The sequence below is a fragment of the Coregonus lavaretus genome (genome assembly GCF_964263955.1).
Source record: "Coregonus lavaretus genome assembly, chromosome: 24".
Classification (NCBI taxonomy): domain Eukaryota; kingdom Metazoa; phylum Chordata; class Actinopteri; order Salmoniformes; family Salmonidae; genus Coregonus; species Coregonus lavaretus.
Window position 1 is genome coordinate 11385736 of NC_140011.1, and position 23274 is coordinate 11409009.

General features: G+C 43.2%; 1 protein-coding gene across 1 annotated transcript in view; it reads left to right on the plus strand.

Annotated features, from left to right (window-relative positions):
* The first annotated feature begins 800 nt into the window (after positions 1 to 800).
* LOC311099784 (protein CutA homolog) overlaps positions 801 to 23274 on the plus strand; it is a 28797-nt gene continuing 6323 nt past the window's right edge. The window contains exons 1-3 of the mRNA XM_084140531.1: positions 801 to 855; positions 1006 to 1176; positions 3246 to 3394. Coding sequence (XP_083996657.1) covers positions 1072 to 1176; positions 3246 to 3394 — 254 coding nt within the window. The 5' untranslated portion in view covers positions 801 to 855; positions 1006 to 1071. The remainder of the gene's footprint in view (positions 856 to 1005; positions 1177 to 3245; positions 3395 to 23274) is intronic.

Consider the following 23274-nt stretch of genomic DNA (forward strand, 5'->3'; position numbering starts at 1 on the left):
TTGCTGTTTGGGGTTTTAGGCTGGGTTTCTGTATAGCACTTTGTGACATCTACTGATGTAAAAAGGCCTTTATAAATACATTTTATTTTATTTAAAGGGTGTGCCCTGTCAAAGTCCTCCACCATGCCCTCTGTGGATGTGCCCTTATTGGAAGTCAGTGGCTATATTCCAATTCTCTACCCTTCTCCCTAACTGGGTGAAGCCAGGGTAGAGAATCTGAAAGCAGCCAGTGTCTTGAATAATGGAAGAAGATGTCTGATGCCAATGATAAAGAAAACCAAGTTCCTCAAATTATCTATTTATTCACAGTGAGCGATTAGCTGTGTTAAAACGATTAAACAAGTGGTGGCAATACTTTTAGGGCATGTCATTATGTCATTGTTTTTATCATAACATATTGATGTATTTTACAATTACGAATTGCCTGTTCAATAAACTCAACCATTATTGTGTTGTTGATGCCTTGGCCCTGATGTTGGTTTGCAGGTCAACGGAGCTGTTTTATCGTGCATATTTTTGGCAGATCTACTAAATTGTTCCTGTCAAACAAGCGGGCCTACAGTATAGCCCACAAAAATTAAACCGTTTATATTCCTAATCTGCAAACAACATACCTCCCTCTCTCTATTCTCTATCACGAATCCAGCGAAAAGCACTTGTTTATTACAGAGCAAAAGCTGCTTATGCCAGGAGTTCGGGTAGCGACCTGGGCAAAACCGGTGTTTGATTGGACGCTGGTGTATCAGAAAGTGTCAAACATCCAATGACAAGCGGATTCTTGTTGCCTTTGACCGTCCTATCCTACCTACCTGTCACTGCGCTGATCCACAGAAATGTGGCTTCACCAGCAGAAAAGTGAGTAAAGTTTACTTTTGCAGATTTTGCACATTAAAAATAGACTATTATTCACAAGAAATGACTCGCAGACTATGAAGTGAGAACTTTATTGGTGAGGGTAAGCACATAGCTGCCTAGAAGTTAGCTGCCTACTCTCCCCTTCTCCAGGACAAGGTGCCTCTGTTCTCGACCTCACTCTCTCCCGGACCTGACAGTTTGAATAACTCGGTCAGAATGACATTTGTTGCTGGCAGTAAAATGGACTGGCTGTACCCAAGATGTCACAGGGAGTTCCTAGCTCAAACTCTCTGTCGTTTGGGATTGTTCGTGATCTGTATGGTAAGTTAATTATTTTGTTGAATAAAATTATATAATGTATCCAGCAGGTGGCAAATTATTAACGCGTTGGAATGCAGTTTTGTTGCAATAATTAACAAATTAGCTATATAAGATCAGTTAAATTATATAGGGCAACCCTCACCAAATTGGCCTAGTCACATATGTATTTAATTGGCCTACGTGAAATGTGTCTATTTTATAATAAACAATATTGACGGATGTTTTGGACGGGGAAGTGGGGTCACTTTAATATGGAGTGAAACGCTAATCATTCCATCTCATGCCATGTCGCTTGCAATGAAGCAGAGATAGAGGCTGCAGAGACAGAGAGCGGATTATAAATTGGCCACTGTCTGTTCCAACTAACCATTCAGCTGTGGCAGTGCAATAATACGAGGATAGAGGACAGAGAGAGTCACCAAGCTGTATCCCATACACAGCATTCCAGCATTCTGAGAGGACAGTTATAGGGATAATACCTGGCTTTGTTCACTGACCAATGAATGACCACCAGGGTCGGGACTCCTTTCCATCAGGGTGCTGACTCCTTTCACAACATGTCCTGAAGTGACCTCAACTCAGAGACGTGATGTAGGCATATAGTGGGAAGATGTCCCTATAAACACTGATGCAGGTTCAGATATTTGTTCAGCTCACTAATGGTTAAGGTTAGGATTTGTGGTAGGGTACTGTATCTAATACTATATCTGTGATTAAGGGCAACATGCTTCTCCCTTGGGGAAACAGGTATTCTGAGTAAATAAAGGTTAAATAAAAATATATGTAAAAGCATTACTTTGTTATGTCATCATCATTACTACCATCTCAAGGTGCACTGTAAAACATTTCCTGTAATTTTTAAAGGAAATTACAGGCAGCACAGTAGCCAGAAGGTTACTGTAAAATTATAGTATTTTACTGACAGCACAGAAGCCAGTAAATTACTGTAGATTTACAGGACTTTTACTGTAACACAAATGTACAGCCTATTACTGGAACATCTGACTACAGTAACATGCTGTATTTCTAGAATTTATAGTGCAATTCTGGAAGCAGAGTGGTTAGTAAACTGTTGCAGATTTACAGTGCAGGTAGTGCCAACGACGGGCAGTATTTCTGTTACATGTATTTGATATAGGTATTTCAATACTTCCAATACCTATTTTGTAATTTGTATTTCACTGGCTGAACTACATTTTGGTCATTTAGCAGACGCTCTTGTCCAGAGCGACTTCCAGTCAGTGCATTCATCTAAGGTTGATAAAAAAAAAACACATATCACAGTCATAGCAAGTAAAACATTTCTATATCCTTTACTGGGAATGTTGTTTTAGTTAAGGATACATTGGTCTTCAAAATATCCTGTATTTGTAACAAGATACCTTTTGGATGTATCTTTGCCCATCTCTGGCTAATGCAAAGTACATTACTGTAATATTCACAGTAACTTGCCACCAGCTTCCTGTAAGTTACTGTAAAATGCAGAGCAATGACATAGTACAAAACTGTGAAATTAGCATACTATACTGTAAGAAAATATATGCTACTGTAATCATGTTGGTATTTTACGGTAATTACATGGGATTAGTACAAGCAGGTTGGCTGCTAGGTATTTGTATATTACAGTATATTTATGAATATTTTATGTTTAATAACTTCTAGAGGCCTAAACAAAGGCTTCCAAACTGGCTGTGATTACAGGGCAAAACAAATCAAAAGGACACTGCTAAATATTCAACAATTAGCGGTTTACGACACACTGTCATTCTGATCTGTACCCTATATACTGTACTTTAAATCAGTTCAATTGGTACAGCATTCTCACTAACGGGTGCAACAAAAATAGCCACTTAAAATATGTTAATGAGCCAATGCACCATAATTCACAGTATGCTGCTGTAATTCTAAAGCAGGGTAGCGGAACAGTACGGTACTGTAATTTAGAATTACATTAGCTAACTGTGAAAGTTTTGCTGTACATTTACAGCAATTTGTTACCGTGAGGGTGACACCTATGATTGTATTAAAGTGACTTGTGTTGCTGTTCTTCTTTCCGTCCTCTTCTCCAGGGAATGGTGTTGACCATGTCCATGTATCCCATGCTGAGAGCCCTCGGTGTCCAGCTCCATTCTGCCTTCATGGGGAGCTACGTACCTGGACACCACTCTGTCCTCCTCATCAACTGCCCCAACGAACAGGCAGCCAAGGACATAGGCAGGTAAGCTACAGGACAGCCAGCCTGGTCTCATAGACTAGACATAATATAGTAACTGTAAAACCAGGGTACTCAAATTAGTATGATATGTTATGTTTGGTATGGTTACATAAGCCTAAATAACGTTATCAAGCTAGCTAACGTTAGCCACCTAGCTAGAATTCGTAACATATCCTACATTTTGCAAATTCGTTACATATTGTACGTTTTCTAATTCGTAACATATAATACGAATTGTAATTTGTAACATATCATACGAAATGGGTGATGGATAACCACAAATTAATGCATACCATACGAAACCTAAGTTATCATACTAAACTGAGTTTCTCAGATTTACATACAGAATAATACAAAATGCTCTGAGACCAGGTTGGGACAGCAAACCATTATTACACTGTAACAACACAATACTACACTGCGGTGTTGTAGTACTCGAGACCGGTCTCGGTATAGAGCCCAGAGTTTTTACCTGGTGAGGTCCCTTGGTCAGGAAAAACTCCTGGCCCTATTAATATCACCCATGTGATATGTCTAACCGCTAACTAGAATATATGCTAGGTAATTAGTATTTCAACAATGCGTCAGCTCGCTCCCATATGTAGATGACTCACAAAAAAATAGAATAAAGAATAAATGAATAAATAAATGCTTATTTAGAGCATTCCGGAATACTGAGTGATGTTACATTCACTTCAGACATAAGCTCTTATTATTTCTTTCTCTTTCAGGATTTATAGGAAATAAGTGAGTAAGATGTGAAAGCCATAAGCCAGTGGAGTACTACTGTGAGTGCAGCTTCCTCTTTCCCTGTGTCTGTGGTGCATGTAAATGAGCTGTTCTCTGTTTACTGTGTGCCTGCCTGGAGAGAACACTGAGTAGCTTTCAAACAAGCCAAAATGTAAATGTCCATCCTCCCTCCTGTCTTCACAGGTTAGAGCAGTCAAATCAAGTAAAAAAATCAAATTTTATTGGTCACATGGTTCGTAAATAACAGGTATAGACTAACAGTGAAATGCTTTCTTACAAGTGCTTCTAACAATGCAGAGAGAAAAAAAGGGAAATAATAGAAAAATAATAACACAAGGAATAAATACACAATGAGTAACGATAACTTGGCTATATACACGGGTACCAGTACCGAGTCGATTTACAGGGGAATGAGGTAATTGAGGTAGATACAGTGGGGAGAACAAGTATTTGATACACTGCCGATTTTGCAGGTTTTCCTACTTACAAAGCATGTAGAGGTCTGTCATTTTTATCATAGGTACACTTCAACTGTGAGAGACGGAATCTAAAACAAAAATCCAGAAAATCACATTGTATGATTTTTAAGTAATTAATTTGCATTTTATTGCATGACATAAGTATTTGATCACCTACCAACCAGTAAGAATTCCGGCTCTCACAGACCTGTTAGTTTTTCTTTAAGAAGCCCTCCTGTTCTCCACTCATTACCTGTATTAACTTCACCTGTTTGAACTCGTTACCTGTATAAAAGACACCTGTCCACACACTCAATCAAACAGACTCCAACCTCTCCACAATGGCCAAGACCAAAGAGCTGTGTAAGGACATCAGGGATAAAATTGTAGACCTGCACAAGGCTGGGATGGGCTACAGGACAATAGGCAAGCAGCTTGGTAAGAAGGCAACAACTGTTTGCGCAATTATTAGAAAATGGAAGAAGTTTAAGATGACGGTCAATCAGCCTCGGTCTGGGGCTCCATGCAAGATCTCACCTCGTGGGGCATCAATGATCATGAGGAAGGTTAGGGATCAGCCCAGAACTACACGACAGGACCTGGTCAATGACCTGAAGAGAGCTGGGACCACAGTCTCAAAGAAAACCATTAGTAACACACTACGCCATCATGGATTAAAATCCTGCAGTGCACGCAAGGTCCCCCTGCTCAAGCCAGCGCATGTCCAGGCCCGTCTGAAGTTTGCCAATGACCATCTGGATGATCCAGAGGAGGAATGGGAGAAGGTCATGTGGTCTGATGAGACAAAAATAGAGCTTTTTGGTCTAAACTCCACTCGCCGTGTTTGGAGGAAGAAGAAGGATGAGTACAACCCCAAGAACACCATCCCAACCGTGAAGCATGGAAGTGGAAACATCATTCTTTGGGGATGCTTTTCTGCAAAGGGGACAGGTCGACTGCACCATATTGAGGGGAGGATGGATGGGGCCATGTATCGCGAGATCTTGGCCAACAACCTCCTTCCCTCAGTAAGAGCATTGAAGATGGGTCGTGGCTGGGTCTTCCAGCATGAAAACGACCCGAAACACACAGCCAGGGCAACTAAGGAGTGGCTCCATAAGAAGCATCTCAAGGTCCTGGAGTGGCCTAGCCAGTCTCCAGACCTGAACCCAATAGAAAATCTTTGGAGGGAGCTGAAAGTTCGTATTGCCCAGCGACAGCCCCGAAACCTGAAGAATCTGGAGGTCTGTATGGAGGAGTGGGCCAAAATCCCTGCTACAGTGTGTGCAAACCTGGTCAAGACCTACAGGAAACGTATGATCTCTGTAATTGCAAACAAAGGTTTCTGTACCAAATATTAAGTTCTGCTTTTCTGATGTATCAAATACTTATGTCATGCAATAAAATGCAAATTAATTACTTAAAAATCATACAATTTAATTTTCAGGATTTTTTTTTTTAGATTCCATCTCTCACAGTTGAAGTGTACCTATGATACAAATTACAGACCTCTACATGCTTTGTAAGTAGGAAAACCTGCAAAATCTGCAGTATCAAATACTTGTTCTCCCCACTGTATGTACATACACTACCGGTCAAAAGTTTTAGAACACCTACTCATTCAATGGTTTTTCTTTATTTTTACTATTTTTACATTGTAGAATAATAGTGAAGACATCAAAACTATGAAATAAAAACATATGGAATCATGTAGTAACCCCAAAAGTGTTAAACAAATGAAAATATATTTTATATTTGAGATTCTTCAAATAGCCACCCTTCTACAATGTAGAAAATAGTAAAAATAAAGAAAAACCCTTGAATGATTAGGTGTTCTAAAACTTTTGACCGGTAGTGTAGAGGTAGGGATAAAGTGACTAGGCAACATCATACATACAGTGAGGGAAAAAAGTATTTGATCCCCTGCTGATTTTGTACGTTTGCCCACTGGCAAAGATATGATCAGTCTATAACTTTAATGGTAGGTTTATTTGAACAGTGAGCGACAGAATAACAACAACAAAATCCAGAACAACGCATGTCAAACATTTTATAAATTGATTTGCATTTTAATGAGGGAAATAAGTATTTGACCCCCTCTCAATCAGAAAGATTTCTGGCTCCCAGGTGTCTTTTATACAGGTAACGAGCTGAGATTAGGAGCACACTCTTAAAGGAAGTGCTCCTAATCTCAGCTTGTTACCTGTATAAAAGACACCTGTCCACAGAAGCAATCAATCAATCAGATTCCAAACTTTCCACCATGGCCAAGACCAAAGACCTCTCCAAGGATGTCAGGGACAAGATTGTAGACCTACACAAGGCTGGAATGGGCTACAAGACCATCACCAAGCAGCTTGGTGAGAAGGTGACAACAGTTGGTGCGATTATTCGAAAATAGAAGAAACACAAAAGACCTGTCAATCTCTCTCGGCCTGGGGCTCCATGCAAGATCTCACCTCGTGGAGTTGCAATGATCATGAGAACGGTGAGGAATCAGCCCAGAACTACACGGGAGGGTCTTGTCAATGATCTCAAGGCAGCTGGGACCATAGTCACCAAGAAAACAATTGGTAACACACTACGCCGTGAAGGACTGAAATCCTGCAGCGCCCGCAAGGTTCCCCTGCTCAAGAAAGCACATATACAGGGCCGTCTGAAGTTTGCCAATGAACATCTGAATGATTCAGAGGAGAACTGGGTGAAAGTGTTGTGGTCAGATGAGACCAAAATCGAGCTCTTTGGCATCAACTCAACTCGCCGTGTTTGGAGGAGGAGGAATGCTGCCTATGACCCCAAGAACACCATCCCCACCGTCAAACGTGGAGGTGGAAACATTATGCTTTGGGGGTGTTTTTCTGCTAAGGGGACAGGACAACTTCACCGCATCAAAGGGACGATGGACGGGGCCATGTACTGTCAAATCTTGGGTGAGAACCTCCTTCCCTCAGCCAGGGCATTGAAAATGGGTCGTGGATGGGTATTCCAGCATGACAATGACCCAAAACACACAGCCAAGGCAACAAAGGAGTGGCTCAAGAAGAAGCACATTAAGGTCCTGGAGTGGCCTAGCCTGTCTCCAGACCTTAATCACATAGAAAATCTGTGTAGGGAGCTGAAGGTCCAGTTGCCAAACGTCAGCCTCGAAACCTTAATGACTTGGAGAAGATATACAAAGAGGAGTGGAACAAAATCCCTCCTGAGATGTGTGCAAACCTGGTGGCCAACTACAAGAAACGTCTGACCTCTGTGATTGCCAACCAGGGTTTTGCCACCAAGTACTAAGTCATGTTTTGCAGAGGGGTCAAATACTTATTTCCCTAATTAAAATGCAAATCAATTCATAACATTTTTGACATGCGTTTTTTTGGATTTTTTTGTTGTTAATCTGTCTCTCACTGTTCAAATAAACCTACCATTAAAATTATAGACTGATCATGTCTTCGTCAGTGGGCAAACGTACGAAATCAGCAGGGGATCAAATACCTTTTTCCCTCACTGTAATAAACAGTAGCAGCAGCGTATGTGATGAGTCAAAAGTGTTAGTGCAAAAAGGGTTTATGCAGATAGTCCGGGTAGCTATTTGGTGAACTATGTAACTAACTATTTAGCAGTCTTATGACTTGGGGGTAGAAGCTGTTCAGGGTCCTGTTGGTTCCAGACTTGGTGCAACAGTACTGCCTGCCGTGCGGTAGAGAGAATAGTTTATGACTTGGGTGGCTGGAGTCTTTGACCATTTTTAGGGCCTTCCTCTGACACCGCCTGGTATAGAGGTTCTGGATGGCAGGGAGCTTGGCCCCAGTGATGTACTGGGCCGTACGCACAACCCTTTGTAGCGCATTGCGGTCGGATGCCAAGCAGTTGCCATACCAAGTGCTGATGCAACCAGTCAAGATGCTCTCAATGGTGCATCTGTATAACTTTTTGAAAATCTGAGAGCCCATGCTGAACCTTTTCAGCCTCCTGAGGGGGATGAGGTGTTGTCGTGCCTTCTTCATGACTGTGTTGGTGTGTGTGGTCCATGATAATTCCATAGTGGATGCCGAGGAACTTGAAGCTCTCGACCTGCTCCACTACAGCCCTGTCGATGTGGATGGAGGTGTGCTCAGCCCTCCGTTTCCTGTAGTCCAAGATCAGCTCCTTTGTATTACTGACATTGAGGGAGAGGTTATTGTCCTGGCACCACACTGCCAGGTCACTGACCTCTGCCCTATAGGCTGTCTCTTTGTAGTCGGTGATCAGGCCAACCACTGTCTTGTCGTCAGCAAACGATGATGGAGTTTGGCGTGGCCACGCAGTCATGGGTGAACAGGGAGTACAGAATGGGACTAAACACACACACCTGACGGTCCCCGTGTTGAGGGTCAGTGTGGCGGATGAGTTGTTGCCTACCCTCACCACCTGGGGGTGGCCCGTCAGGAAGTCCAGGATCCAGTTGCAGAGGGAAGTGTTCAGTCCCAGGGTCCTGAGTTTAGTGATGAGCTTTGAGGGAACTATGGAGTTGAACGCTGAGCTATGGTCAATGAACAGCCTTCTCACATCGGTGTTCAGCTTGTCCAGGTGGGAGAGGGCAGTGTGGAGCAGACCTGGGATAACTATAGTTTTAAATATGCTTTGTGTAAAGTAACATTTATTTTGGCAGAACAAATAGTTACGTTGGAGGTGACTACAACTATTTAAATACAGGTCTGAAAAATGTAAATCTTTTTAAATTATTTAAATACAGATCTTAGAAAGTGACTACTTTTCAGAAACTATTGGATTTGCCGCCTTCAACTAATGGCAGAGCTGCATCTGAAATGGCATGTTTCACACACAATGTCCTATACTGTAATATTTCAATCTGTTGGACAGTAGTTCATCTTTTATCTAAACCAAATCAAGCTTTATTTATAGAGCATATTTCAGACATGGAATGCAACGCAATGTACTTTACAGGAAAATAAAGCTGAAATATTTACTACACAGCATACACTATACATACAACGGTATGTGGACACCCCTTTAAATTAGTCGATTTGACTATTTCAGCCACACCCGTTGCTGACAGGTGTATGAAATCGAGCGCACAGTCATGCAATATCCATAGACAAACATTGGCAGTAGAATGGCCTTACTGAAGAGCTCAGTGACTTTCAACGTGGCACCGTCATAGGATGCCACCTTTCCAACAAGTCAGTTCATCAAATTTCTGCCCTTCTAGAGCTGCCCCGGTCAACTGTAAGTGCTGTTATTGTGAAGTGGAAACATCTAGGGGCAACAACGGCTTAGCCGCGAAGTGGTAGGCCACACAAGCTCACAGAACGGGACCGCCAAGTGCTGAAGAACTGTTCGTCGGGAGCTTCATGAAATGGGTTTCCATGGATGAGCAGCCACACACAAGCCTAAGATCACCATGCGTAATGCCAAGCGTCAGCTGGACTCTGGAGCAGTGGAAACGCATTCTCTGGAGTGATGAATCATGCTTCACCATCTGGCAGTCCGACGGACTAATCTGGGTTTGGCAGATTTTCTTTTACGTTTTTATTTAACCTTTATTTAACCAGGTAAGCCAGTTGAGAACAAGTTCACATTTACAACTGCGACCTGGCCAAGATAAAGCAAAGCAGTGCGATAAAAAAACAACAACACAGAGTTACATATGGGGTAAACAAAACATAAAGTCAAAAATACAACAGAAAATATATATACAGTGTGTGCGAATGTAGTAAGTTATGGAGGTTAGGCAATAAATAGGCCATAGTGCAAAATAGTTACAATTTCGTATAACACTGGAATGATAGATGTGCAAAAGATGATGTGCAAAAAGAGATTCTGGGGTGCAAATTAGCAAAATAAATAACAATATGGGGATGAGGTAGTTGGGTGTGCTAATTTCAGAAAGGCTGTGTACAGGTGTGGTGATCGGTAAGCTGCTCTGACAACTGACGCTTAAAGTTAGTGAGGGAGATAAGAGTCTCCAGCTTCAGAGATTTTTGCAGTTTGTTCCAGTCATTGGCAGCAGAGAACTGGAAGGAATGGCGGCCAAAGGAGGTGTTGGCTTTGGGGATGACCAGTGAGACATACCTGCTGGAGCGCAGACTACGGGTGGGTGTTGCTATGGTGACCAGTGAGCTAAGATAAGACGGGGATTTGCCTAGCATTGATTTATAGATGACCTGGAGCCAGTGGGTTTGGCGTCAAATATGTAGTGAGGGCCAGCCAACAAGAGCGTACAGGTCACAATGGTGGGTAGTATATGGGGCTTTGGTGACAAAACGGATGGCAATGTGATAGACATTTTGTAAATGACATCGCCGAAGTCAAGGATCAGTAGGATAGTCAGTTTTACGAGGGCATGTTTGGCAGCATGAGTGAAGGAGGCTTTGTTGCGAAATAGGAAGCCGATTCTAGATCTAACTTTTGATTGGTGATGCTTAATGTGAGTCTGGAAGGAGAGTTTACAGTCTAACCAGACACCTAGGTATTTGTAGTTGTCCACATACTCTAGGTCAGACCCGCCGAGAGTAGTGATTCTAGTTGGGTGGGCGGGTGCAAGCAGCGTTCGGTTGAAGAGCATGCATTTAGTTTTACTAGTGTTTAAGAGCAGTTGGAGGCTACGGAAGGAGTGTTGTATGGCGTTGAAGCTCGTTTGGAGGTTTGTTAATACAGTGTCCAATGAAGGGCCAGATGTATACAAAATGGTGTCGTCCGCATAGAGGTGGATCCGAGCGTCACCAGCAGCAAGAGCGACATCATTGATATACACAGAGAATAGAGTCGGCCCGAGAATTGAACCCTGTGGCACCCCCATAGAGACGGCCAGAGGTCCAGACAACAGGCCCTCCGATGTGACACATTGAACTCTATCTGAGAAGTAGTTGGTGAACCAGGCGAGGCAGTCATTAGAGAAACCAAGGCTATTTAGTCTGCCAATAAGAATGCGGTGGTTGACAGAGTCAAAAGCCTTGGCCACGTCGATGAAGACGGCTGCGCAGTACTGTCTTTTATCGATCGCATTTATAATATCGTTTAGGACCTTGAGCGTGGCTGAGGTGCACCCATGACCAGCTCGGAAACCGGATTGCATAGCGGAGAAGGTACGGTGGGATTCAAAATGGTCGGTGATCTGTTTGTTAACTTGGCTTTCAAATACTTTCTAAAGGCAGGGCAGGATGGATATCGGTCTATAACAGTTTGGATCTAGAGTGTCATCCCCTTTGAAGAGGGGGATGACCGCGGCAGCTTTCCAATCTCTGGGGATCTCAGACATTACGAAAGAGAGGTTGAACAGGCTAGTAATAGGGGTTGCGACAATTTCGGCTGCGAATTTTAGAAAGGGTCCAGATTGTCTAGCCCAGCTGATTTGTAGGGGTCCAGATTTTTCAGAACATCAGCTGTCTGAATTTGTGTGAAGGAGAAGCGGGGGGGGCATGGGCAAGTTGCAGCGGAGGGTGCAGAGCTGGTGGCCGGGTTAGTGGTAGTTAGGTGGAAAGCTTGGCCAGCCATAGCAAAATGCTTGTTGAAATTCTCGATTATTGTAGATTTATTGGTGGTGACAGTGTTTCCTAGCCTCGGTGCAGTGGACAGTTGGGAGGAGGTGCTCTTATTTTCCATGGACTTGTCCAAAAACTTTTTGGAGTTAGTGCTACAGGATACACATTTCTGTTTGAAAGCCTTTGCTTTCCTAACTGATTGTGTATATTGGTTCCTGACTTCCCTAAAAAGTTGCATATCGCGGGGGCTGTTCGATGCTAATGCAGTACGCCACAGGATGTTTTTGTGCTGTTCAAGGGCAGTCAAGTCTGAGGAGAACCAGGGGCTATATCTGTTCTTAGTTCTGAATCTTTTGAATGGTGCATGCTTATTTAAGATTGAGAGGAAAGCACTTTTAAAGAATAACCAGGCATCCTCTACTGACGGAATGAGGTCAATAACCATCCAGGATACCCGGGCCAGGTCAATTAGAAAGGCCTGCTCGCTAAAGTGTTTTAGGGAGCGTTAGACAGTGATGAGGGGTGGTCGTTTGATCGCGGACCCATTACGGACGCAGGCAATAAGGCAGTGATCGCTGAGATCCTGGTTGAAGACAGTGGAGGTGTATTTAGAGGGTACATTTGTCAGGATGATATCTATGAGGGTGCCCATGTTTACAGATTTAGGGTTGTACCTAGTAGGTTCGTTGATAATTCTTTTGAGATTGAGGGCATTTAGTTTAGATTGTAGGTTGGCCGGGGTGTTAAGCATATCCCAGTTTAGGTCACCAAGCAGTACGAACTCTGAGGATAGATGGGGGGCAATCAGTTCACATATGGTGTCCAGGGCACAGCTCGGGGCTGAGGGGTGTCTGTAGCAAGCGTCAACAGTGAGAGACTTATTTCTGGAAAGGTGGATTTTTAGAAGTAGAAGCTCAAACTGTTTGGGCACAGACCTGGATAGTACGATAGAGCTCTGCAGGCTATCTCTACAGTAGATTGCAACCCCACCCCCTTCGGCAGTTCTATCGAGACGGAAAATGTTCTAGTTGGGGATGGAAAATTCTGAATTTTTGGTGGCCTTCCTAAGCCAGGATTCAGACACTGCTAGAACATCAGGGTTGGTGGAGTGTGCTAATGCAGTGAATAACTCAAACTTATGGAGGAGGCTTCGGATATTAACGTGCAAGAAACCAAGGCTTTTACGATTTCAGAAGTCAACAAATTATAACGCCTGGGGAGTAGGAGTGATACTGGGGGCTACAGGGCCTGGGTTAACCTCTACATTACCAGAGGAACAGAGGAGGAGTAGAATAAGGATATGGCTAAAGGCTTTAAGTACTGGTCTTCTAGTGCGTTGGGTACAGAGAAAAAAAGGGGCAGGTTTCCGGGCGTTGTAGAATAGATTCAGGGCATTATGTACAGAAAAGAATATGGAAGGATATGAGTACAGTGGAGGTAAACCTAAGCGTTGGGTAACGATGAAGGAGATAGCATCACTGGAGGCACCGATTGAGTCGCTCTCTGCGTGTATGGGGGGTGGGACAAAGGAGCTATCTAAGGCAGGTTTAGCTGGGCTGGCGGGTCTACAGTGAAATAGTACAATAAGAAATAACCGAAACAGCAATAAGCAAGGCATATTGACATGGGAGAGAGGCATAAAGCAATCACAGGTGTAATTCGAGAAAGCTAAGACAACAGCTGGTAATGGCGACAAAGTTTGGGCTGAGGCTAAACATAAACAGGATGCTGTACCGTAAAAAAGGAACAGTCCAGCAGGCATCAGCTGTATAGCTGAGTTATCATTAGGTCCGGTGAACAGCAATAGGATAGTTCGGAGGTAGTTCGGGGGCTGCTATAGCGCTAACGAGCAAGAGGCCACGGCTAGCGTGTGCTAGCGGGCCGGGGCTAGCAGATGGATCTTCGTGGTCGACGTCGTAACGGGAAGCCTGTTGTAACCACATCAGACCATTTCGTCGGCAGACCAGTCGTGTTGGATCGGCGGGGCTCCGTGTCAACACTAGGAGGTCCCGTCCGGTTGACAGAGAGGTAGATAGCCGGGAGATGGGCCTGGCTCAAGGCTAAATCAGGGCTGATTAGACAACCACAAAACGTCCATTTGGTTGCAGCTAGCTAGTAGCGATGAATCCGGTGTTAAAGGTTCAGGGTCGATAACGCGCTGTGCAGACAGTGCAGACTGGCCAAATAATAGTCCAGGCTAGAGCTGGCTGGCTGGTAGATAGTGCAGGCCACGGCCACGGACAATGGTGAAGACCGCTAATGGTGGCTAATAGCAAGTAGCTAGTTAGCTGGCTAGCGATGATCCAGTGTTAAGGTCCAGTGGTTCCGGCAGAAAATCCGATATGCTCTGGCTCGATAGCGCGATGTGCAGACTGACCGACAATTGTCCAGGCTAGAGCTGGCTGGTAGGAAGTGCAGGCCACGGCCACGGACAATGGTGAAGACCGCTAACGGTGGCTAATAGCAAGTAGCTAGTTAGCTGGCTAGCTGGCTAGATTCAGCCAGAGGTTCTGGATAAAAATGTATGAAGAAACAACAGAATCCGTTCCACGTTGGGTGAGGCGGGTTGCAGGAAAGTATATTTAGTTAAAGGATGGAAAGTGAGATTGAGAAATATATACGAAAAAGATTTAAAAAAAACAAAAAACTGGCTATTTACATAAAGGACACTACAGAAAACACGACCGCACTGCTATGCCATCTTGGATTTTATGCCAGGAAACTGCTACCAGCACCAATGCATAGTGCCAACTGTAAAGTTTGCTTGAGGAGGAATAATGGGCTGGGGCTGTTTTTCATGGTTCGGGCAAGGCCCCTTAGTTCCAGTGAAGGGAAATCTTAACGCCACAGCATACAATGACATTCAACACGATTCTGTGCTTCCAACTTTGGGGCAACAGTTTGGGGAAGGCCCTTTCCTGTTTCATCATCACAATGCCCCCGTACACAAAGCGAGGTCCATACAGAAATGGTTTGTTGAGATCGGTGTGGAAGAATTTGACTGGCCTGCACAGATCCCTGAACTCAATCCCATCGAACACCTTTGGGATGAATTGGAACGCAGACTGCGAGCCAGGCCTAATCACCCAACATCAGTGCCCGACTTCACAAATGCTCTTGTGGCTGAATGGAAGCAAGTCCCTGCAGCAATGTTCAAACATCTAGTGGAAAGCCTTCCCAGAAGAGTGGAGGCTGTTATAGCAGCAAAGGGGGGGGACCAACTCCATTTTAATGCTAATAATTTTAGAATGAGATGTCCGAAGAGCAGGTGTCCACATACTTTTGGTCCTGTAGTGTACATACAGTGCATTCGGAAAGTATTCAGACCCTTTGACTTTTTCCACATTATGTTACGTTACAGCCTTATTGTAAAATTGATTCAACTGTTATATTTCCTCATCAAATTTATACACAATAACCCATAATGACAAAGCAATAAACAGGATTTTAGAAAAGTTTGCAAATTTATATTTAAAAAAAACGCTGGATTTATCACAAGTATTCAGACCCATTGGCAGCGATTACATTGCTGCACAGCTATTTTCAGGTCTCTCCAGAGATGTTCGATCGGGTTCAAATCCGTGCTCTTGCTGGGCCACTCAAGGACATTCAGAGACTTGTCCCGAAACCACTCCTGCATTGTCTTGACTGTGTACTTAGTGTCATTGTCCTGTTGGAAGGTGAACCTTTGCCCCAGTCTAAGTTCCTGAGCTCTCTGGAGCAGGTTTTCATCAAGGATCTCTCTGTACTTTGCTCCGTTCATCTTTCCCTCAATCCTGACTAGTCTCCCAGTCCCTGCCGCTGAAAAACATCCCCACAGCATGTTGCTGCCACCACCATGCTTCACAGTAGGGATGGTGCCAGGTTTCCTCCAGACGTGACGCTTGGCATTCAGGCCAAAGAGTACAATCTTGGTTTCATCAGACCAGAGAATCTTGTTTCTCATGGTCTGAGAGTCCATTAGGTGCCTTTTGGCAAACTCCAAGCAGGCTGTCATGTGCTTTCTACTGAGGAGTGGCTTCTGTCTGGCCACTCTACCTTAAAGGCCTGATTGGGGGAGTGCTGCAGAGATGGTTGTCCTTCTGGAAGTTTCTCCCATCTCCACAGAAGAACTCTGGAGTTCTGTCAGAGTAGCCATCGGGTTCTTGGTCAACTCCCTGACCAAAGTCCTTCTCCCCCGGTTGCTCAGTTTGGCCTGGCGGCCAGCTCTAGGAAGAGTCTTGGTGGTTCCAAACTTCTTCCATTTAAGAATGATGGAGGCCACTGTGTTCTTGGGGACCTTCAATGCTGCAGACATTTTTTGGTATCCTTCCCCAGATCTGTTCCTCGACACAATCCTGTCTCGAAGCTCTACGGACAATTCTTTAGACCTCATGGCTTGGTTTTTGCTCTGACATGCACTGTCAACTGTGGGACCTTGTATAGACAGATGTGTGCCTTTCCAGATGTGTGCCTTTTTTTTTTCAATCAATTGAATTTACCACAGGTAGACTCCAATCAAGTTGTAGAAACATCTCAAGGATGATCAATGGAAAACAGGAAGCACCTGAGCTAAATTGCGAGTCTCATAGCAAAGGGTCTGAATACTTATGTAAATAAGGTATTTCTGTTTTTTATATTTAATACATTTGCAAAAAATTCTAAAAACCTGTTTTCACTTTCTCATTATGGGGTATTGTGTGTTGATCGATGAGGAACATGTTTTATTTAATCAATTTTTGAATAAAGCTGTAACGTAACTAAATGTTGAAAGAGAGAAGGGGTCTGAATACTTTCCAAATGCACCGTAAGAAAAGAAAAAAAGAATGACAGAAACTGAACAACTAAAAGCACCCAAAGTAAATGCAAAGCTAAAAAGATGTCTTTTAAAATATATTTTCATACATGTATGTCCAGAGTTTCGGCCCCCCTCCGGTTATCTGGCAGGCTATTCCAGAGGCTAGAGGCATAATAACTTTAGGATAGTTAAAAGGCCAGTGCCAAAGGACCTAGGGACCTACTGGGTACATAACTTAAAAGCATGTCTGACATGTATTGGGGTGCACAATTGTAGATTGATTTAAAAACCAATAGAATAATCTTAAAATTAGTTCTAAAACTCACAGGTAGGCAGTGCAGAGATCTTAAAACCAGTGTAATGTGTGCTCTTCGTCTGGTCTTGGTCAGTACCCGTGCTGCAGCATTCTGTAAGTTTTGCAGTTGACCAATGGCTTTCATGGGTAGACCAGACAGGAGAGCATTACAGTAGTCAAGCCTGCTTGTAATAAAAGCATGGATGAGTCTCTCTGTATCAGCCTGAGAGAGAAACATCCGCACCTTGGCAATGTTCCTCAGCTGGTAAAAAGCTATTTTGTTCACATTCCAAAATCTTCTAAATTTAGTTCAGAATCTAAAATAACACCTAGGTTTTTTACCTGGTATTTTATTTGTATTGCCCGTGAATCAAAATGTGCGGCTAGATTCTCTCTCTGTGCTTTGGTTCCAACAATAAGTACCTTGTTCTTGTCTTAATTTAGCTGGAAGAAGTTGTGAGCCATCCAAGTATTTAAATCGCCAATACAGTCTAATAATTTATCCGTGGAGCTACAATCCTCTGGTGACACAGAAATGTAAAGTTGTGTATCGTCAGTGTAGCAGTGAAAATCAATGCTGTGCTTTCATAATAACGCTGCCAAAATGAGCCCATCTGGCATTTCTAATTGCCTTGTTATATATGCTAAGTTGCTCTCTCAGAATATCACAATGGACCTGCAACTTTTACTTTCTCCTCTTCCGCTCTGCCTTTCTGCAATTTCTCTTTAATTGATTAGTTTCCTCACTCAAGCAAGGGGCTCTCCACTTAGATGTGGCCTTTTTCAACTTTACTGGAGCTATGGCATCAATGGTTGCCCTTAATTTGCTATTAAAGTTATCAACTAAATCATCACAAGAGGAAGGCAGAATACGTGGTGGAGTTTTTTCATACACAATAACATCTGTAGCAATTTCAGAGGTAAGATAGCGTTTCTTAATAATGCGGTCAGTATTACCCTGTGCTATGGGCCACAAGGTAGTAAAAAATACACAGTGGTGATCAGATAAAGTAACATCAACAATAGAGGATATGTCAATAGAAAGCCCCTTGGTAATAACCAGGTCCAGAGTATGGCCGCGATTATGGGTGGGCCCAGTAACATGTTGGATAAAGTCAATAGAGCAAAAAATTATCATAAATTCAATGGCCTTGGATTCAGTCTCTTTGTCAACATGAGTATTAAAATCACCCAACACAATGATTTTTATCATAGTTCTCAAGGACAATAGACAATAGTTCAGATAAATCAGTAAAGACACAGTGATTTGGTGGCCTACACAGGGTTATGACCAGCACTGTTGGCTGACATTTAAACAGTATAGCATGATGCTCAAAAGACCCAAAGTCGCCAAACGAAATGTCCTTGCAGCTGAGAACATTAGTAAAAATAGAGGCTGTCCCCCCAGCCTTTTTCCCTTTTCTGATAGAGTATGAAAAGCTGTAGTCCAGGGGGGAGGCTTTAATAAGAGCGGCACTACAGTCTGATGACAGCCATGTTTCAGTGAGAAACATGCAATCAACTTTGCGCTCAGTAATGAGGTCATTCATGAGAAAGGTTTTACTTGTGATTGCCCAAACATTTAAAAGTGCCATATTCATTGAGTGTGGGCCACTCTGCCCCTGTGGCATCTGCCTCGAGGTAACCAATGGAATAACAACCAAAATATTATTGTTACAACCGTGTTTTCTGACAGTCTCCAATCTATCAAAATGGGAGATAACAGTTTGTATAAACTCACTAGAAGGCAGAGTTAAAGGAACATACCAGGTTACTCACAATAACCATAGTGCCATTTCTATTGGAGTTGAAATGCTTTCCAAGTCCTCTGTTGCTTATTCTGACAGGGAGAACTGGAACACTACCAGACCCTGTCTGTCAGTCTCTAAAACAGTTTGTGATGCTGCTGTGTTAGGTTCTGAACAAACAGAGTAAAAACTCAAACGGACGACTAGGAAAAGCTCAAACCAAGTTTATTCAACCCACTGGGTGCTTCAGCTGCAAACACAAGGTATGATTACACAAGCACATATATTTCGAACCTCCTACTAGGCGGGGTCAACTCCATACATATGTAGACAGCCAATACATCTCTGTTGCTAGTCAGGAACTTAATTGTTTCCTCTCACCGGTGTAGTCATGGCCCTGCCTGATGCTAGAACCTTTGTGGCCATGGAACTGTATGCGGGTGAGATAGGACTGTAGTAGGAAGGTCATTGGGGTGGCCCCACTCCCAAAGGATTCTTCTAACTTCATCTGTTGACTTGACCTTGAGCCGAATTCCTCGCTCCTCCCTAGTTCCGCAGCTGGCCTGCCTTATCAGGAACTGAAACTAGACCTCCTTGGAAACATTGATATTCAACAATAACATATTTGAACAGAATATGAACTTTCTGCACTTCCCCCTTGTTTCACTCAGTAACTTTCCATACACCAAGTTCCTATCTACCCTTTATTGATCCCATGTCACGACTTCCGCCAAAGCAGCCTCCCCTCCTTGTTCGGGCAGGTTTTGGTGTTCGTCATCACCAGCTTACTAGCTACTGCCGATCCCATTCTCATCACTCCACTTGTCATGTCTTGTCTTGTCAATCACACACACCTGGTGCTCATTCCCCTAATTAGTATGTGTATAAGTGTTCCCTCTGTTCCCCTTGTCTTTGTGAGTGATTGGTTCATTGTGAGAGCGAGTAGCTCGGTTGAGCTACTCTTCTTGTTGTTATTGCCAAGGTGGAATATTTCCCTTGTGATAGTTTTGTTTTGACGCTGGGTGCATTTCATTTATGTAAACGGAATAAACTCTGGACTTCGGTGTTTTACCTCCTGCGCCTGACTCCTTCATTCACACCTCGTCACACCCCATCATATACAGTACCAGTCAAGAGTTTGGACACACCTACTCATTCAAGGGTTTTTCTTAATGTTTTACTATTTTCTACATTGTAGAATAATAGTGAATACATCAAAACTATGAAATAACACATATGGAATCATGTAGTAACCAAAAAAGTGTTAAACATATCAAAATATGTTTTATATTTGAGATTCTTCAAAAAGCCACCCTTTCCCTTAATGACAGCTTTGCACACTATTGGCATTCTCTCAACCAGCTTCACCTGGAATGCTTTTCCAACAGTATTGAAGGAGTTCCAACATATGCTGAGAACTTGTTGGCTGCTTTTCCTTAATTATGCCGTCCGACTCATCCCAAACCATCTCAATTTGGTTGAGGTTGGAGAATTGTGGAGGCCAGGTCTTCTGATGTAGCACTCCATCACTCTCCTTCTTGGTAAAATAGCCCTTACACAGCCTGGAGGTGTGTTGGGTCATTGTCCTGTTGAAAAACAAATGATAGTCCCGCTAAGCCCAAACCAAATGGGATGGCGTATCGCTGCAGAATGCTGTGGTAGCCATGCTGGTTAAGTGTGCCTTGAATTCTAAATAAATCACAGACAGTGTCACCAGCAAAGCACCCCCACACCATAACACCTCCTCCTCCATGCTTTACGGTGGGAACTACACATGCGGAGATCATCCGCTCATCCACACAAAGTCTCACAAAGACATGGCGGTTGGAACCAAAAACCTCAAATTTTGACTCCAGACCAAAGGACAAATTTCCACCGGTCTAATGTCCATTGCTTGTGTTTCTTGGCCCAAGCAGGTCTCTTCTTATTATTGGTGTCCTTTAGTAGTGGTTTATTTGCAGCAATTCGACCATCCAAGGCCTGATTCACACAGTCCCCTCTGAACAGTTGATGTTGAGATGTGTCTGTGACTTGAACTCTGTGAAGCATTTATTTGGGTTGCAATTTCCAAAGCTGGTAACTAATGAACTTATCCTCTGCAGCAGAGGTAACTCTGGGTCTTCCATTCCTGTGGTGGTCCACATGAGAGCCAGTTTCATCATAGCGCTTGATGGTTTTTGCGACTGCACTTGAAGAAACTTTCAAAGTTCTTGAAATGTTCCGTATTGACTGACCTTCATGTCTTAAAGTATTGATGCTGTCGTTTCTCTTTGCTTATTTGAGCTGTTCTTGCCATAATATGGACTTGGTCTTTTACCAAATAGGGCTATCTTCTGTATACCCCCCTTCCTTGTCACAACACAACTGATTGGCTCAAACGCATTAAGAAGGAAAGAAATTCCATAAATTAACTTTTAAAAAGGCACACCTGTTAATGAATTGCATTCCAGGTGACTACCTCATGAAGCTGGTTGAGAGAATGCCAAGAGTGTGCAAAGCTGTCATTAAGGCAAGGTGTGGCTACTTTGAAGAATCTAAAATCTAAAATATAGTTTGATTTGTTTGACACTGTTTTGGTTACTACATGATTCCATATGTGTTATTTCATAGTTTTGATGTCTTCACTATTATTCTACAATGTAGAACATAGTACAAATAAAGAAAAACCCTTGAATGAGTAGGTGTGTCCAAACTTTTGACTGGTAGTGTACATTCCTTAGACATGTAAAGGAATCAATAAGTTATATTATGGTAACATGAATAAGTATATTTCAAGCTAGAATACAACAGCTGGAAATAATCCTGGAACCCCTGCGTGTAGGGTGAATCATGTCTCTTTTAAAAAAGTGCTGGTTGCTCCCACAGCAAATCAAAGTTGTCACAAAAAGAGATATTCCTGTCATTGCAAAGTTTCTTCAGGTACTCGTTCAGGGCAAAGAGTCGGCTGAAATGTTCCAAACCCCTTCGGTAGCACAGGAGGGGGCCAGAGATAATTATTATCTTCCCTGTGCTAGCGAGCATGTTTAAAACATTTTTGTAGTCCTCCCTCAGTTCCTCAGATTGCCTAAAACAAAGGTTGTTAAAACCTACGTGAGTGACGATGGTGTCAATGTTGGAGTAGTTGGCCAGAACCGTGGGCAGGAGGGAGATGATGTCATGGACACGGACTCCTGGGTGACAGTGGACCTTGGTCGGTCCACAGATCGTAGGCAGGCCAAAATCTCTCACCATCAAGCTGCCCAACATGATGGTGGTCGTGATGGAATCTGATGGGGAAGCAACCTGCTGAACTGCAGTGGCCGTGGCCATGGCCGTGGCCGTGGGGGAGGGTGCCACTGGGCGACCGCCGGCTATTGGTATGCACCCAGGATCCGTGCTGACTCCCGGGGCTGGTAGGTCCGTCTCAAGCAGGGCAAAGCTGTTTGATAACTGGATCGGATCTTCTTGGACAGATGAAGGGTGGCCAGACTGCCTCCCCGATCTCTTACGCCTTGTGAGTGTCCAGTCTCCCATGGCCACGGAGTTGAGCTCAACATCTGTTCGTTGGATTGGGACAGATCAATGCCAACCAACTCATCGACAGCTTTGCTATAGGAGGCATTTAAAACTGATATTCGGTTTGCCTGGGTTACAGCAAGGTCGGTGTACTTAGAAAGCAGATTATCCTTTTCTCGCAGCCGAGCTAACAGCCGGAGGATTTCTTCCCTAAGCTGCTTGATGGTGGTGCATTTAGGGCAGACAAATCCCTGTCCATTATCCAGTTCCACCTTATCTTCATCTTGAAATTGTGTGGAAAACATCTCAATCCTGATGCATTTTAGCCCAGTCGTGGATAAAAACACCTGTAGGCTTGCACTGCCAGCGTTAAGATTTATATCTGAAAGCCCTCCAAACCATGTGCTAATTATAATATATTTAGACTAATTTAACTGTTCTAGTTTTTGGTTCTTCATCAGATATTTGGCAGCCATCAAATACATATTTGTTTTGTTTTCAAATGACTTACATATATTCAAATACCTTCAAATGTTATATTTTTTTCTGAGAGGTATTCAAAATACTTAAAAATATTATTTGTTTTTCTGAGACCTGTATTTGAATATCATAGGAAATAGTAGGCAATAGTTGCCTTTAGTTGATCTTTCCATATTCGAATACCTCAAGTATTTGAAAAGTTGGTATACATTTAAAAAAAACAAAATACAACTATTTTGCCCAGTTCTGGTGTGGAGTGCAATAGAGATTGCATCATCTGTGGATCTGTTGGTGAGGTATGCGAATTGGAGTGGGTCCAGGGTGTCTGGGATGATGGTGTTGATGTGAGCCATGACCAGCCTTTCAAAGCATTTCATGGATGCAGATGTGAGTGCTATGAGGTGA